General features: G+C 48.0%; 1 protein-coding gene across 4 annotated transcripts in view; it reads left to right on the top strand.

Annotated features, from left to right (window-relative positions):
- The window catches only part of LOC112254289 (voltage-dependent calcium channel subunit alpha-2/delta-2-like), a 309,636-nt gene that overhangs the window by 255,832 nt on the left and 38,464 nt on the right, over nucleotides 1-15,340 (top strand). For all 4 annotated transcript variants that reach the window (XM_042324234.1, XM_042324237.1, XM_042324235.1 and 1 more), the window contains 2 exons: nucleotides 4,146-4,277; nucleotides 4,782-4,839. In XM_042324234.1, coding sequence (XP_042180168.1) covers nucleotides 4,146-4,277; nucleotides 4,782-4,839 — 190 coding nt within the window. The remainder of the gene's footprint in view (nucleotides 1-4,145; nucleotides 4,278-4,781; nucleotides 4,840-15,340) is intronic.

Here is a 15,340-nt window from a genome sequence, read left to right as displayed (position 1 = left end):
TCCCGGCCCGTGTCTTCTGGGGTGGGACCTGTCTGGATGTCTTTGAGCCAAGGGTACTCAGACAGTAGGTGGTGTTTACACACACACACACACACACACACACATAATCCCCCTGCCCACACACACTCTGGGGCGCTATAGCTACTCTGCCCTGCAGAGGCAAAGCGCAGTCATGACATATTTTTCTTTACTGCAAAATCCGCCTTCAAAGTCTTTTTCTGTCTAGACAGACAGCAATTTCTGACACTCCATTATATATTCTGATCAACTGGCTTGTTCTTGTGTCAGGAAACGAAATACCACATAAACCAGATGATATACCTAGCCATTACAACAGGTTTTTGACCAAATTCGTAGTTACTGCATTTTCCCTTTGAAGGGCACTATTGTGTTGGCCCTATTAAGTTATTTCAATAATGAATATGCTTTTGGTGTCAATTTGGTATCTTTGCCAACAGTTGCCAAAAGCCAGTGGTTATTCTGTAGTTTACTGTAGCAGCAGCCCACTGAGATGGCCCATGTTTACTGTAAAGCCTGACATATTTTTTGAGGAAATGGTAGTGCACAGTGCAGCAGGATCTGTTTTGTCATGGTGTATTTCACAGAGGAAGGAAATAGAGTCTGTATATTGTTGAGCCCTAGGACCAGCTTGCCTCTTTCAGGTCTCTCAGGAGGAAACTCTCTCTCTCTCTCTCTTTATCTCTCACTCTCTCACTCTCTCTTGCCTCTCTCTCTCTGTCACTATCTTGGTCTCTCTCTAGCCTCTCTCTCTCTCTGTCTCTCTCTGTCACTCTCTCGCTCTCTCTCTTGCCTCTCTCTCTCTTGCCTCTCTCTCTTGCCTCTCTCTCTTGCCTCGCTCTCTCTCTCTCTTGCCTCTCTCTCTCTCTGTTGCCTCTCTCTCTTGCCTCTCTCTCTTGTCTCTCTCTCTCTCTCTTGCCTCGCTCTCTCTTGTCTCTCTCTCGCTCCCTGTTTGTTCCTCTATTGATCTACATCTGTAAAATTCTCTCCATCCTGCTCTTCTCCTTTCATTCTTCTTTTTTTGTGATTATGTCTCTGAATTTAGTGGAAAACATGTTGAGGCGCTCCCCTTGGTGACAAGAGCAATTTGGCTCTCATATGTTCCTCCCCTCCAGTCACTGGTTAGTGCTGGTGTGTGTGTGCATGTTTGTGTATGTGTGTGCTCGCGTGCGTGCGTGCGCGTGTTCGTGTGTTACAAAGCAAGAGACGGCAGGCCTTTCACTAACAGCTATAGCTTGTTGGAATTTTGAAGAGGTTCTATACAAAACATCCTCAGTTTAACTATCTAACTTTGACTTTGAATGTAATAGTTTCTGGGCAATTCAACAACGGAATGTTTCAGTGTTAAACAAAAGAGTGTGAATACTAATGTTTGAATTAGTGCTCCAGCAAATGAGGCGTGTGAGTGGTGTTTAGAGGCCGGCTGGGTGGGGGCGGGGGTGGGGGCAGGTCGGGCCTCTTCTCTCCTCTCTCTCTCTCCTCTCTCTCTCTCCTCTCTCTCTCTCTCTAACCTGACAGCTCATCAGCAACTCGGAGCAGTAATTGAAAATCATGGGAAAAGTGGATAATGATCGTTTATTTGTGTGAAATTCAAACGAGAAGGGGAGAGAAGCTGGACTTGGAGGTTCAGGGGCTTATCTGGCTGTGGTTGGCTGAGTAATTAAATCAGGAAAGCCAGTGAAGTTCTCCTCAGCTCAGCGTCTCGTCCTGTTTCTCCTTTAATCAGGCGCCCATTAAACCTCTGATTGCGCGCCCCATCTTCTGACTCCAGCTCAGCTATTAAACAAGAAGTGAAAGCCTTTCTCTGTGGCAGCAGCTCAAGGGTGGGGGAAGGTGGTGGAGGGTGCGTTGGCGGGGTGGATGGCATTCGAGCACAGGATGCAAGGTGAGAGAGAAATAGCAGGACATGTATGGTATTAATGGAAGGGGAGAGGGGGAGAGCGACATGCAGGGGGAAAAAAGTATGTGGACACCTGCTCATCGAACATCTTGTTCCAAAATGATGGCCATTTAATATGGACTTGGTAACCCTTGCTGCTGTAACAGCTTAGACTCTTCTGCGAAGGCTTCCCACTCGATGTTTGGAACATTGCTGCGGGGACTGGCTTTTTTTACTGCAAAATCTGACTTCAAAAGTATTTTTCTGTCTAGACAGACAGCAAATTCTGATACTCCATTATATATTTGGATCAACTGGCTTGTTCTTGTGTCAGGAAACAAAATACCACATTAATCAGACTTGATTCCATTCAGCCACATGAGCATTAGTGAGGTCGGGGAGTGATGTTGGGCGATTAGGCCTGGCTCTCAGTCGGCGTTCCAATTCATCCCGAAGGTGTTTGATGGGGTTAAGGTCAGGGCTCTGTGCAGGCCAGTCAAGTTCTTCCACACCAATCTCGACAAACCATTTCTGTATGGACCTCGCTTTGTACATGGGGGCATTGTAATGCTTAAACAGGAAAGGGCCTTCCCTAAACTGTTGCCACATAGTTGGAAGTACAGAATCATCTAGAATGTCATTGTATGCTGTAGAGGTAAGATTTCCCTTCACTGGAACTAACCCAAACCATGAAAAACATTCCTCCTCCACCAAACTTTACAATTGGCACTGTTGCATTCGGGCAGGTAGCGTTCTCCTGGCCTCCGCCAAACCCAGATTTGTCCGTCGGACTTCCAAATGGTGAAGCGTGATTCATCACTCCAGAGATCGAGTTTCCACTGTTCCAGAGTACAATGGCGGCGAGCTTTACACCACTCCAGCTGGCGCTTGGGATTGCGCATTAGACTTGTGTGTTGCTGCTCGGCCATGGAAATCCATTTCATGAAGTTCCCGACGTACAGTAATCGTGCTGACGTTGTTTCCAGAAGCAGTTTGGAACTCGGTAGTGAGTTGTTGCCGACGATTTTTACACGCTACGCGCTTCAGCAATTGGCAGTCCCGTTCTTTCATAAAGTACTACTGGCCTGTGAGATATAGCTGTGACCTTAACTTAAATACACACACGCACACGCACACGCACACACACACACACACACACACACACACACACACACACACACACACACACACACGCTGACTGGGAGTATTATGCAGATGTGAGCCGCCTTTATTGTAATGTCAGCCATCTACACTGCAGGCCACACACACACACACACACACACACACACACACACACACACACACACACACACACAGTCAAGCTGTTTTGATTGGCTCTGCGGGGAATTAGCAGCAGCATGAATAGCACCATTATTTTCCCTCTCTATTCAAATGCAGCATCGTCCAAACTGCTGTCTCCACATATGCAGTGACACATGACCTCGACCAATGTCAGGTGTGATTCCTCCACTGCTCTCCACCGTATAGATATCGTCCAGATTACAGCGATGCCTGCTCCACACTGTTGAGGACCACCTCCGGATCTGGGACAGCTGATTGCATATATACATTTTTATGGAGTCTGACCACACTGTCAGAGTGGACAAGGTTATTCAGCCAGAAGAGAGATTGTATTGTTTTGTGTTTACATTATCCTGACCTGGACACACAGTATAATGGTAATTCCACGAAATGAGTGCCTTTCTTGCGTCCCTTTGATATGTTAAGTAGAAATTGTAGAATTGTAGAATTTTAAAAGGCTGTTATATTAAATGGAGTGCCCATTAATATAGAAAATTGAATACATTTTAAATGGAAACTTGATGAAGGGTCAAAAGTCACCATTTTGACGTGTCCCTCTAAACATCCTCTGTTACTCCAAGGAAGATTTGAAACTCAAAGTTTTCACCATCACTGTAAAGCCCTATTTATTTTATGGGTTTGACAAAGTCATTTCCAAAGATCATTATGTATTTAATGTGATTAGTGATTCATTTTAAGGTAATAAAAAAAACCTGTCCCCCGTTTTAAGGTCAACCCTGTTACGTGAACTGAACTCTCGTTTTATTACTGTCAAACTATTCCTTTGCAAATCTAAATTTTTCAAGGAACATTAAACCTCCAACAGTCAAATCATAGTGTCAAAACTATGTCGATTGGACATGTACTGTACCCCCGTGGCTGTGCTCATAGTGTCTCCTCTCATCTCCTCCGCCCTCCCCTCCTCTCCTCTCCTCCTGCCCTGCAGCCCCAGTCATCCTGAATGAGCTGAACTGGACCCAGGCTCTTGAGAGGGTGTTTATTGATAACCGCCGGGAGGACAGCTCTCTGCGCTGGCAGGTGTTCGGCAGCTCGACGGGGGTCACAAGATACTACCCAGGTAAGTCCTAGACCATTGTTAATAAGGATATTATCAACGTTCACTAGAACTATCGTATAGACATAGAGGTAAGTTCTCCCGAGTGGCGCAGCAGTCTACCGCACTGCATCGCAAGTGCTTGAGGCGTCACTACAGCCCCGGGTTCAATCCCAGGCTGTGTCACAGCCGGCCGTTGACCGGGAGACCCACAATTGGCCCAGTGTCGTCCAGTTTAGGGGAGGGTTTGGCCAGCCGGGATTTCCTTTTCCCATCGCGCTCTAGCAACTCCTTGTGGCGGGCCGGGCGCCTGCAAGCTGACTTCCGGTCGCCAGCACATTGGTGCAGCTGGCTTCCGGGTTAAGCAAGCAGTGCGGCTTGGCAGGGTCGTGTTTCGGGGGACGTATTGCTCTTGACCTTCGCCTCTCCCGAGTCCATAGGGGAGTAGCAGCGATGGGACAACACTGTAACTACCAATTGGATACCACAAAATTGCAGAATGATGTTTTGTATTCCTCCTTTTTCCAGCCACTCCTTGGAGAGCGCCCAATAAGATTGACCTGTATGACGTGCGCAGACGACCATGGTGAGTACTGACGACCATGGTGAGTACTGACGACCATGGTGAGTACTGACGACCATGGTGAGTACTGACGACCATGGTGAGTACAGACGACCATGGTGAGTACTGACGACCATGGTGAGTACTGACGTCCATGGTGAGTACTGACGACCATGGTGAGTACTGACGACCATGGTGAGTACTGACGACCATGGTGAGTACTGACGTCCATGTTCTGTTTTCTTCCTCTTACATGCGATAGAGAGGCCCTACAGGTTTTCCATTCAGATGTTCTCCCACCCGGGGGCCAGCCTAAGGCCATTTACATGGGATTCATCTGCTATTTATTTGCCGACAGAATCCTTCTTTATGATGGGATATTCTATTCAACCGAAGGACAATAATATTAGGAAAGCACATATTTGTTTAATATGAAAGGTTCTGCTCCCAATACACTTGCAACATCTCAATGAATTTGGGGAGGGGGGAATGGTTTTATAAAGACATGGTATTGCCTATAGAATGACACATATTCTAATTTCAAATATTAAAGCCCCAGATATCTTACATCTTTGTTAGAACCTTCTCTGTGTATTGTGTTGTGAAATCCAATGTAACCAGTCTTGTATTGTGTTCTTGTAAGCTTTGGTCTATTATAGACGTTAGTCCCCCCCAAGCTTAATAGAATAGTTCTCTCCTTTGTTTCAGGCCATTGAGGTTAAAGCATTATCTAACCCCTATTTATCTCAGTGAGTTACCAGAGAAAATACATTTTCTTCAGCTAGAAGGACCGCAGCCAAGTGGCAAATACGATATGGAGTGGTACCATTGCTGTGTTGCGTTAAGTGTTCACCTGCCATTTGGTTTGTGAATCCCTGCTGTGTGTCAGATCCAGGGCCAGGGACTCACAGAGCACGGCGGTTTGACGTTTTCGACAGCACGAGTGTGTGAGGCCAAACAGCCCCCTTTCCCCTACACCCTCACCCCTCCATCCTGCCTCTACCTGTCACTGTCTCTTCAGCTCTGTTTAAGAGCTGCCTGTTGCCTGGTTGCAGATTAAAGCACACCGGACATAATCATGACAGCCACATTGATTAGAGTTGATGCCGGTTTCCATCCCTGGCTGTCTGCCTGTATCCAGCTCCAGCATAGCTTGGTTGGCTGTTTAGGCCAAGGGTTGGCCAGAGGTGATGGATGGGCCCGGAGGGCAATGCACTGAGACAAACAGCAAACTCCCACGGTATACGATTCAAACACTTATACAGTCCACTCCAGAGATGTATCTGTCAGGTAAATAAGCAACGTATTTATACCGATATCAACAGAGTCTGCTTTACTACACATTCCCATTAACATGCTATTACATACAGAGATGTGTGTTCAGCACACTCACCGGCCTACTCATATAAAACCGAGACATACGGATTCTGCTCAGAAGGTTAGAGTTGCCGTTAAAGATGTGTGAGAAGCCTGTGTTTAGCTGAGCTCCAGGTTGTTTCCCAGCGTATCAGAATGAGGAAGTAATACAGGCTCTTCCTTGGACAGACTAATTGAGTTAACACTCTGGGAGAAAGTGTCCCTGCAATGCCTCTGCTCTGGCAGACATGGGCCTTCACACAATGCCTGTAAAACACTGTAGACCTCCACGTGAACACGACGCCGCCAATAATTGCACTGTTTGTGTTAACAATGGGCTGCAGGACGCGGCTGACAAGTTAAAAGGACGATCATGTCTGTGTAGAGAAAGAGCAGGTGCTCCTAATGTTTTATACACTCGGTGTATACGACAACCCATTTTAATTCCCTCACACAGGAGAAGAGTCTTCCTTGAGGCAGAGAGGAATGTGGATTTGAGAGAGGGGGAGGGTTTTTACATGTTTTAAATTTAACCTTCATTTAACGAGGCAAGTCAGTTAATCTTGATATTCCCCGTCCCGGATCCGGTATCGTAATCATCGCCTGACATTAATTAGCATAACGCAACGGACATAAATATCCCTAGAAAATATTCCTATTCATGAAAATCACAAATGAAATATATTGAGACACAGCTTAGCCTTTTGTGAATCACCCTGTCAGCTCATATTTTCAAAATATGCTTTACAGCCAAAGCTAGACAAGCATTTGTGTAAGTTTATCGATAGCCTAGCATAGCATTATGCCTTGCTAGCAGCAGGCAAACTACGTCACAATGCTGTAGACACCTTGGGGAATACGTAGAAAGCATAAGCTGGTTCATAGCACACTCACAGTTCAATAGGGACTCATTGAAACGCAGAGCTTTCAAAACCTGGGGCACTTCCGGATTGGATTTTTCCTGCAACATCAGTTCTGTTATACTCACAGACAATATCTTTACAGTTTAGAGTGTTTTCTATCCAAAGCTGTCAATTATATGCATATTCTAGCATCTTGTCCTAACAAAATATCCCGTTTAAAATGGGAACGTTTTTTTTCCAAAAATGAAAATACTGCCCCCTAGTACCAAGAGGTTTTAATTAAGAGCAAATTCTTATTTACAATGACGGCCTACACCGGCCAAACCCGGACAATGCTGGGCCAATTGTGCGCCGCCCTAAGGGACTCCCAATCATGGTCGGTTGTGATACAGCCTGGATTCAAACTGTAGTCTGTAGTGCCTTAGACCGCTGCGCCACTCGAGAGAGATGGAGAGAGAGCTGAGAAGAAGGAAGGGAGTCTGGAGACAGAGGATGTGACAGGGGTAGACAGGGGTGGATGCTTTCCACTGAAGAGCACCATGTCACCCCCTGGTCCTCCATGTTTGTCACTGTCATCTCTGCCTGTTGGTCTCCGACTTTCCCTCCATCCTCTCTGAAAGCTCCTGTGGCCTGTTGCCTAGCAACCTGTGCCCGTGCCGTGTTGAGTGGCGGTGCCGTGGCAGGGAGTGCCATGATGTGGCAGGTCATGCTTGTGTGATTATGGTCTAACACGCTGTCTTCGGTTGTGACACTCTCTGGAGGGGTCAGCCAATCGCAGGGGGCTAAAAGACCACCCACTGGGTTAGGTAAGCCATTCACGTGTTTGTTAGGGGACAGCAATAGATAAATAGACCTTTAAAGGGGAATGGAGGTTACTCACATGCATATGCACGCACACACACACACACGCACACACACGCACACACACACACGCACACGCACACACACACACACATCCTTTCACACAAACACACACTCGTCTGCACATGTTGATGCACATACAAGAATCCTCCCCCACAAACCCAACAGCCAACTCACACACACATCAACACTCCCTCATACTACTGAGCAATATGCAGCTAGATTGCACAGATGCAACCACAGGAACACGCTTCATCCCAGTTTCATGTGTGAAAATCGCATTTCCACATACAGCTGTTTTCAGATGTATTAAATGAGATAATACCACATTTTCACTTGAGAAAAAAACATGTTTTCACCTCACATATGAATTGCAGTTGCACATGTGAAATATGTCTTGTTTACATGTGGAATTGCAAGTTCACGTGAAAATTGAAGAAAACATCGAAGAGAACTTGCAATTTCACATGTGGTGATGCAATACTGTGATTCTCCTCACATGTGAAAAGGTTGTGTCAAGATGTTGCAGTACATATGTTTCCACATATGGAATAGCAAATTCTTTACTGCCGTTCTGTGAAAAGGTAACTTAGCCTACCTGAGTATAATAATTCAAGTGCGAACAAAAAGGATATTTTCTTATTTCTGAGCCAGCAATTGGGAGCTTCACTGCTGCAGGCGCATGCTTCTCTTCTTCATATAGTGCCCAAACCACCTGTTCTTTTCACGTGATTCTTTTCATGTGTTTTTTTTGGTTGTTGTCAGGGATAACCCCGACACTGACACTAAGTCTGAAATGTGATTTTCAGGAGGAAATAAAAGGATGGCTTGTGTGCACAGTGTGTGGCCTAAAAGACCTTCACCTTTTTACGGGAATGTGTTTAGGGCTGGTTGACCTGTCCTTTAGATATGCCAGCTGGACGGGTGTGTGTGTGCGTGTGTGCGTGCGTGTGTGTGTGTGTGTGCGTGTGCGTGTGTGTATAAAGTGTGTAATCCTTTGAGGAAATCGGGGAAAGGGAGAAGATGAGGCTGAGTAGCTCGCTGCCTCCACAGATGGGCTCCCTCCATCTGTCTGTCTGCTGTGCTCCCCCACTAACGGGCCTCGGGAAAATGAATGGTCCAGTCAACACACTTAATTGTCTCCAATTGCTCTGACATTAATTATTAACATTTGTCCATTATAAAGTCTGTTAAGGAAGTCAAGGAACAGAGGTGGAGAGAGAATGAGAGAGAGAGAGAGAGAGAGAGATATAGAGAGACAGGCATGGAGTCATGTTAGCCAAGCGTTGCAGAGATCCCATTACCTTCCAGGTTCAGTACAGCGTGCAGGGCCATAACAGATATTGATTTCTCTGAAAAGTCCATCTACCTTCTCAGTAAATATTATGGCTTCTAGTCAATCCCAGCCAGGAGATGAGCCTCCCAAAATGCCATGGCCCAAACGCCTGGAGCCTCTGTGCTTGCCTCCCTTCCTACCTGCCTCTCCCATTCTCCTCACTCACTCCTCCTGCAGGGAGTGGGTTCGTCAAAGGGAAAGCTTCTCTGTCTCTTTGACTGTATAGCGTGAAGCGATAACCATGACTGTGGCGTCACAGTCAGAATGTTTTCCCATCTCTTGTTCCATTGGAAATAGTGACCTTGGGCCCATAAGGCATGCGACTTAAGTAATTCAACTCCAAATCTGTAAATCCATCGTAGTATAGTAGAAAAATGTGTAGCTACTGTTGAATGTTTTGAATTCAAATGTCTTTCCATTTACCGATTTTACACATTTACCATAACATATAAATGATTTATAATATTTCGTACTATGGGCATAACCTGAAATATGGAAATGTGTCTCTTGGTATCAACCCCCTCAAATAATCAGCCAAAAGTCAAATAAATAAAAGACAGACAACATCTCTTTCTCCTGCAGGCTCTCTGGGCCACATCCTCCTATATTTTTTTTTATCTTAATTTAATCTTCATTCAGCAGCCACATCCACAGGAGCACTAAGAGAGCAGGAGTCCATAAAATAATAAGCCCATCATCACAACGACACACACGGTTAATATTCACACGCTCACAGGATACCAAACACTGCAACTCATAGATAGGTATATACATCCTCTCTATGCATCCGGTGCAATGTATTCGGAGTGTACAAAACATTAGGAACACCTGCTCTTTCCATGACATAGACCGGGTGAATCCAGGTGAAATCGAGGATCCCCCCCCTGATTGATGTCACCTGTTAAATCCACTTCAATCACTGTAGACGAATGGGAGCCGAGAGGTTAAAGAAGGATTTGAAAGCCTTGAGCCAATTGAGACGTGGGTTGTGTGTGTGTGCCATTCAGAGGGTGAATGGGCAAGACAAAAGTGCCTTGGAATGGGGTATGGTAGTAGGTGCCAGGCGCACCGGTTTGTGTGTGTGAACTGCAACGCTGCTGGGCTTTTCACGCTCAACAGTTTCCCGTGTGTATCAAGATTGGTCCACCACCCAAAGGACATCCAGACAACTTGACACAACTGTGGGAAGCGTTGGAGTCAACATGGGCCAGCATCCCTGTGGGAACGCTTTCGACACCTTGTGGAGTCCACGCCACGACGAACTGAGGCTGTTCTGAGGGCAAAAGGGGGGTGCAACTCAATATTAGGGAGGTGTTCCTAATGTTTCATACACTCAGTGTGTACGTACATTCAGAAACACACACATGCAGGTATTTATAGAAACTACTCCCACAATCACACACACGCATACGCAGACGCCCACACACACACATACTTGATTCTAGAATAAGATTAACCTAGGCCATTTTAGTGTTTTATCATTGTGTATTATCTGGAAAGTAAGGTAGATAATTCCCCCCGATTCAAATGTAATGCACCCCACTCAGGGAAACGGGTCAGGGTACGTAAACACAATCTTCTGAGAGTGTTAGCCCCCCAGCACAGTTAATGTATTGATTTTACAGCACCGCTCCGCGAGACAACTATTTCATGAATTCCAATGAGACTCTTTTACCAGACTGCCATGAAGGGACAGAAATACAATCACTGCCACGCAGAATATGCCATTGTATTCTACTGGTTGCTTAATGTGTTCTTTTTAAGATGTTTTTACCTTCTGTGGGTGCCAATTTCGCAGCTTTAATCTGTTGTCATTTAATGCTGTGCCTCTGCCTTGAGACCTGCCGCTCAAACAAAACATGTTGACTGTTTTATGTTGTCATGTGTTTTATGTTATTACTAGTGTGTGAGAAGTGTTTACTTTGATTTGCTCGTTAAAACATTGGTCGAAACAGCTACCTCTGATGAAGTGCACACACAGACATCAGCCTACTCGTATTCCTCATCGTGTGCACACTTACACAGTGGCTCTCATTAAGGACTGTGGTGTTATTCGATTATGTAGAGTCATTTCCATGTAACGAGAAAGAGAGAGAGAGAGAGCGAGAGAGAGAGAGAGAGAGGGACAGGCAGGGATAGTGTTGTTGGGGCGGTGGGCAGGGACAGGCAGGGATAGTGTTGTTGGGGCGGTGGGCAGGGACAGGCAGGGATAGTGTTGTTGGGGCGGTGGGCAGGGACAGGTAGGGATGGTGTTCTTGGGGCGGTGGGCAGGGACAGGCAGGGATGGTGTTGTTGGGGCGGTCGTTAGGGACAGGCAGGGATAGTGTTGTTAGGGCGGTGGGCAGGGACAGGCAGGGATAGTGTTGTTGGGGTGGTGGGCAGGGATGGTGTTGTTGGGGTGGTGGGCAGGGATGGTGTTTTTGGGGTGGTGGGCAGGGATGGTGTTGTTGGGGTGGTGGGCAGGGATGGTGTTGTTGGGGCGGTGGGCAGGGATAGTGTTGTTGGGGTGGTGGACAGGGACAGGCAGGGATAGTGTTGTTGGGGTGGTGGGCAGGGACAGGCAGGGATGGTGTTGTTGGGGCGGTGGGCAGGGACAGGCAGGGATGGTGTTGTTGGGGCGGTGGGCAGGGACAGGCAGGGATAGTGTTGTTGGGGCGGTGGGCAGGGACAGGCAGGGATAGTGTTGTTGGGGCGGTGGGCAGGGACAGGTAGGGATGGTGTTGTTAGGGCGGTGGGCAGGGATAGTGTTGTTGGGGCGGTGGGCAGGGACAGGCAGGGATAGTGTTGTTGGGGTGGTGGGCAGGGACAGGCAGGGATGGTGTTGTTGGGGCAGTGGGCAGGGACAGGCAGGGATAGTGTTGTTGGGGCGGTGGTCAGGGATAGTGTTGTTGGGGCGATGGGCAGGGACAGGCAGGGATGGTGTTGTTGGGGTGGTGGGCAGGGACAGGCAGGGATGGTGTTGTTGGGGCGGTGGGCAGGGACAGGCAGGGATGGTGTTGTTGGGGCAGGGACAGGCAGGGATAGTGTTGTTGGGGTGGTGGGCAGGGACAGGCAGGGATAGTGTTAGTGGGGTGGTGGGTAGGGACAGGCTGGGATGGTGTTGTTGGGGCGGTGGGCAGGGACAGGCAGGGATAGTGTTGTTGGGGCGGTGGGCAGGGACAGGCAGGGATAGTGTTAGTGGGGTGGTGGGTAGGGACAGGCAGGGATGGTGTTGTTGGGGCGGTGGGCAGGGACAGGCAGGGATGGTGTTGTTGGGGCGGTGGGCAGGGACAGGCAGGGATGGTGTTGTTGGGGCGGTGGGCAGGGACAGGCAGGGATGGGCAAGTGCCTGGGCTCAGTTCAGCACCAGCCAGGTCCATCTGCTCGTCACCTGGCTCTGGCACGCAGGAGACTGGGTAATGACAGGGAAAGAATGGCATCAGCGGGCAGGAGCTGAGAGTTAATTACAGAATGGAACCCATGCAGAAACAACACATCTGGATCCATGAGGAAAATATAGAGGATCAGATGCAGCAGACATATCACTATAAGCTTCAATCCATGATGTTTTATCACCATGGAACTACTATACATCAGGCTGGAGATGGAAAAAACCCCTCACCCCACTCATCCCCCCTCACTTGCTTGCTTGAAAGCAGGAATAAATACAATTGACTTTTAGGAAGGGAGAGAGAGAGAGAGACGGAGAGAGAGACAGACAGACAGACAGACAGACAGAGACAGAGCGAGACAGAAACAGACAGAGAGAGAGAGAGAGAGAGAGAGACAGAGACAGACAGAGAGACAGAGAGAGAGAGAGAGAGACAGAGAGAGAGAGAGAGAATACCACAGTCAGACGCAGCACGGCAATCTATGGAAAGATCAGTCGTGGCAGCGCTATAACTTCTGTCGCAAGTGATCCCCCCCACACACACACTCCACCCCCCGCGTCACACACTCAGCTTCTCTCCATCTTCTGTTAAACTCCTCTTAAACCTTGTTGCAGCTGATCAATGCTGCCTCTCTCTTTAGACAAACCCCCAAGAGAAATAGTCTCTCTTGAAGTGACATTATTTTCCCCCTGAGACATATGGGGAGCTAATGACAGCTCCGCATTTGACTGTGTGATGTGAGTGTGGGGCAACTGAGGTTGAACCAGTAATGGAAGTCGGCTGTGCCCCTCTCATTAACATTTAGCCCATGAATAACTTCAGCCATATGAAAGCACTAGAGTCCACTGAGAGAATGAGACGAGTTCGAGGATTTAATGAAATCCTCCCGCCACTCAGTTACTCAGGTCTGAAGCCCTTCACCAAAAGGGCCATTCCTTGAATATCTGCGCTGAGCTTTCTCTGGTGCCCCGGTGTGGAGACGTGGTGCACATTCTGACTGGGTTTGGTGCCGCATCGACGACCACTTTCACAACTCCATCTAGCCACGGAATGAAGCCATCACTGCGTGCAGTCTAACTCTCTTCTCTCTCCCCTTTCCCTCTCCCCGTGCACTCTCGTTCTCAAATTAAGATTTCCGTAATTAAATTGATAAAAGTCATGCCAATACACTTCATGGTTCCAGACCTGATTTCAAATGCCACATAGTGCTGTGGAAATTCTACCTTTGATGTGGTGTTCTCTGTTATGAAAAATAATTGGATTTCCCCCCCTCCCCCACACACTTCTGCCTATTCTGGGCATGCACGGTTAATCGATCTCTCAAGTGTCAGCGGTGACGGTGCTGGTTGGCTGACCTGCTTGTGTTCTGTCCTGGGGGGGGGGGGTTCAGGAGAGTGAGGCCCCGGTTGTGTTTGAAGCTGGGATTCAGGGCCACGTCGGTGCAGAGGGACAGCAGTGGAACAGAGGTCAGGGGTCACTGTGCAGGTTGGAGTGGTGGCGCGGTGCCTGCCAGTGAAGTGATGGGCTGGGGCTTGTGGGAGCAGCAACAGTGAGGCCTACCAGGACTCAGTTCCTCTCTACCTCTGTATCGGCCCTGGCCCGGCATAAGAAAAGCACCTAACTGGCCCACAGGCAGCTGGCCTGCCTCCACACACAGCGGAACCGCTGATAAAAAGCAGAAAGAGACTACTGGTGATCGGTCTGCCTCTGCTTCGCTCGCGCCTCAGAATGCCAAGCGAACTAAACGCTAACATTTGAAACCCCCCGCCAAGCTGACCTGGAGGAGCCCTGTAACGTTACGTCAATCTCTGCTCCATTTGTGTCAGGTGTAATGGGATTTTAATTGCAGTTGGAAGGGAATGAGTGCATTCCAATTTGCCTCTATATGTCAGCCTCTATCAGCAGTGGGCAGACGTTTGTGTTTGTGGCTTTTCCAGGACAACAAAGTGTCTAGCATCTTTGGTTCACTTTGCTGCTGTGTTTCTGCTCCCCCACAGTCCCGCCCTGCACCATCATGACTGACACACACACACACACACACACACACGCATAGCTGCCCTATTTTAGGAGTAGCTTTGCAACTGTAGCATAATGGTGTTAAGCAGCTTGTGTCTCGAGCTGACAAAGGGACCGGCAGAGTAAAGAATGTGTTTGACACCGGACTGGTGCGTCATTGAGGGACTAGAGAATCAGCAGTAGCTCTTATTGTACAGACAGACAGAGCTTAGCGCAGACGACCCAAAACACAGGTCAGCTCGGCTCAGCCTGCTTAGAAACATGACTGAAATCTATTCAGACGACCCAAAACACAGGTCAGCTCGGCTCAGCCTGCCTAGAAACATGACTGAAATCTGTTCAGACGACCCAAAACACAGGTCAGCTCGGCTCAGCCTGCTTAGAAACATGACTGAAATCTGTTCAGACGACCCAAAACACAGGTCAGCTCGGCTCAGCCTGCTTAGAAACATGACTGAAATCTGTTCAGACGACCCAAAACACAGGTCAGCTCGGCTCAGCCTGCTTAGAAACATGACTGAAATCTATTCAGACGACCCAAAACACAGGTCAGCTCGGCTCAGCCTGCTTAGAAACATGACTGAAATCTATTCAGACGACCCAAAACACAGGTCAGCTCGGCTCAGCCTGCTTAGAAACATGACTGAAATCTGTTCAGACGACCCAAAACACAGGTCAGCTCGGCTCAGCCTGCTTAGAAACATGACTGAAATCTGTTCAGA

Source organism: Oncorhynchus tshawytscha, linkage group LG07 (genome assembly GCF_018296145.1).
Source record: "Oncorhynchus tshawytscha isolate Ot180627B linkage group LG07, Otsh_v2.0, whole genome shotgun sequence".
NCBI lineage: Eukaryota > Metazoa > Chordata > Actinopteri > Salmoniformes > Salmonidae > Oncorhynchus > Oncorhynchus tshawytscha.
This window is presented reverse-complemented; position numbering and strand designations above follow the sequence as displayed.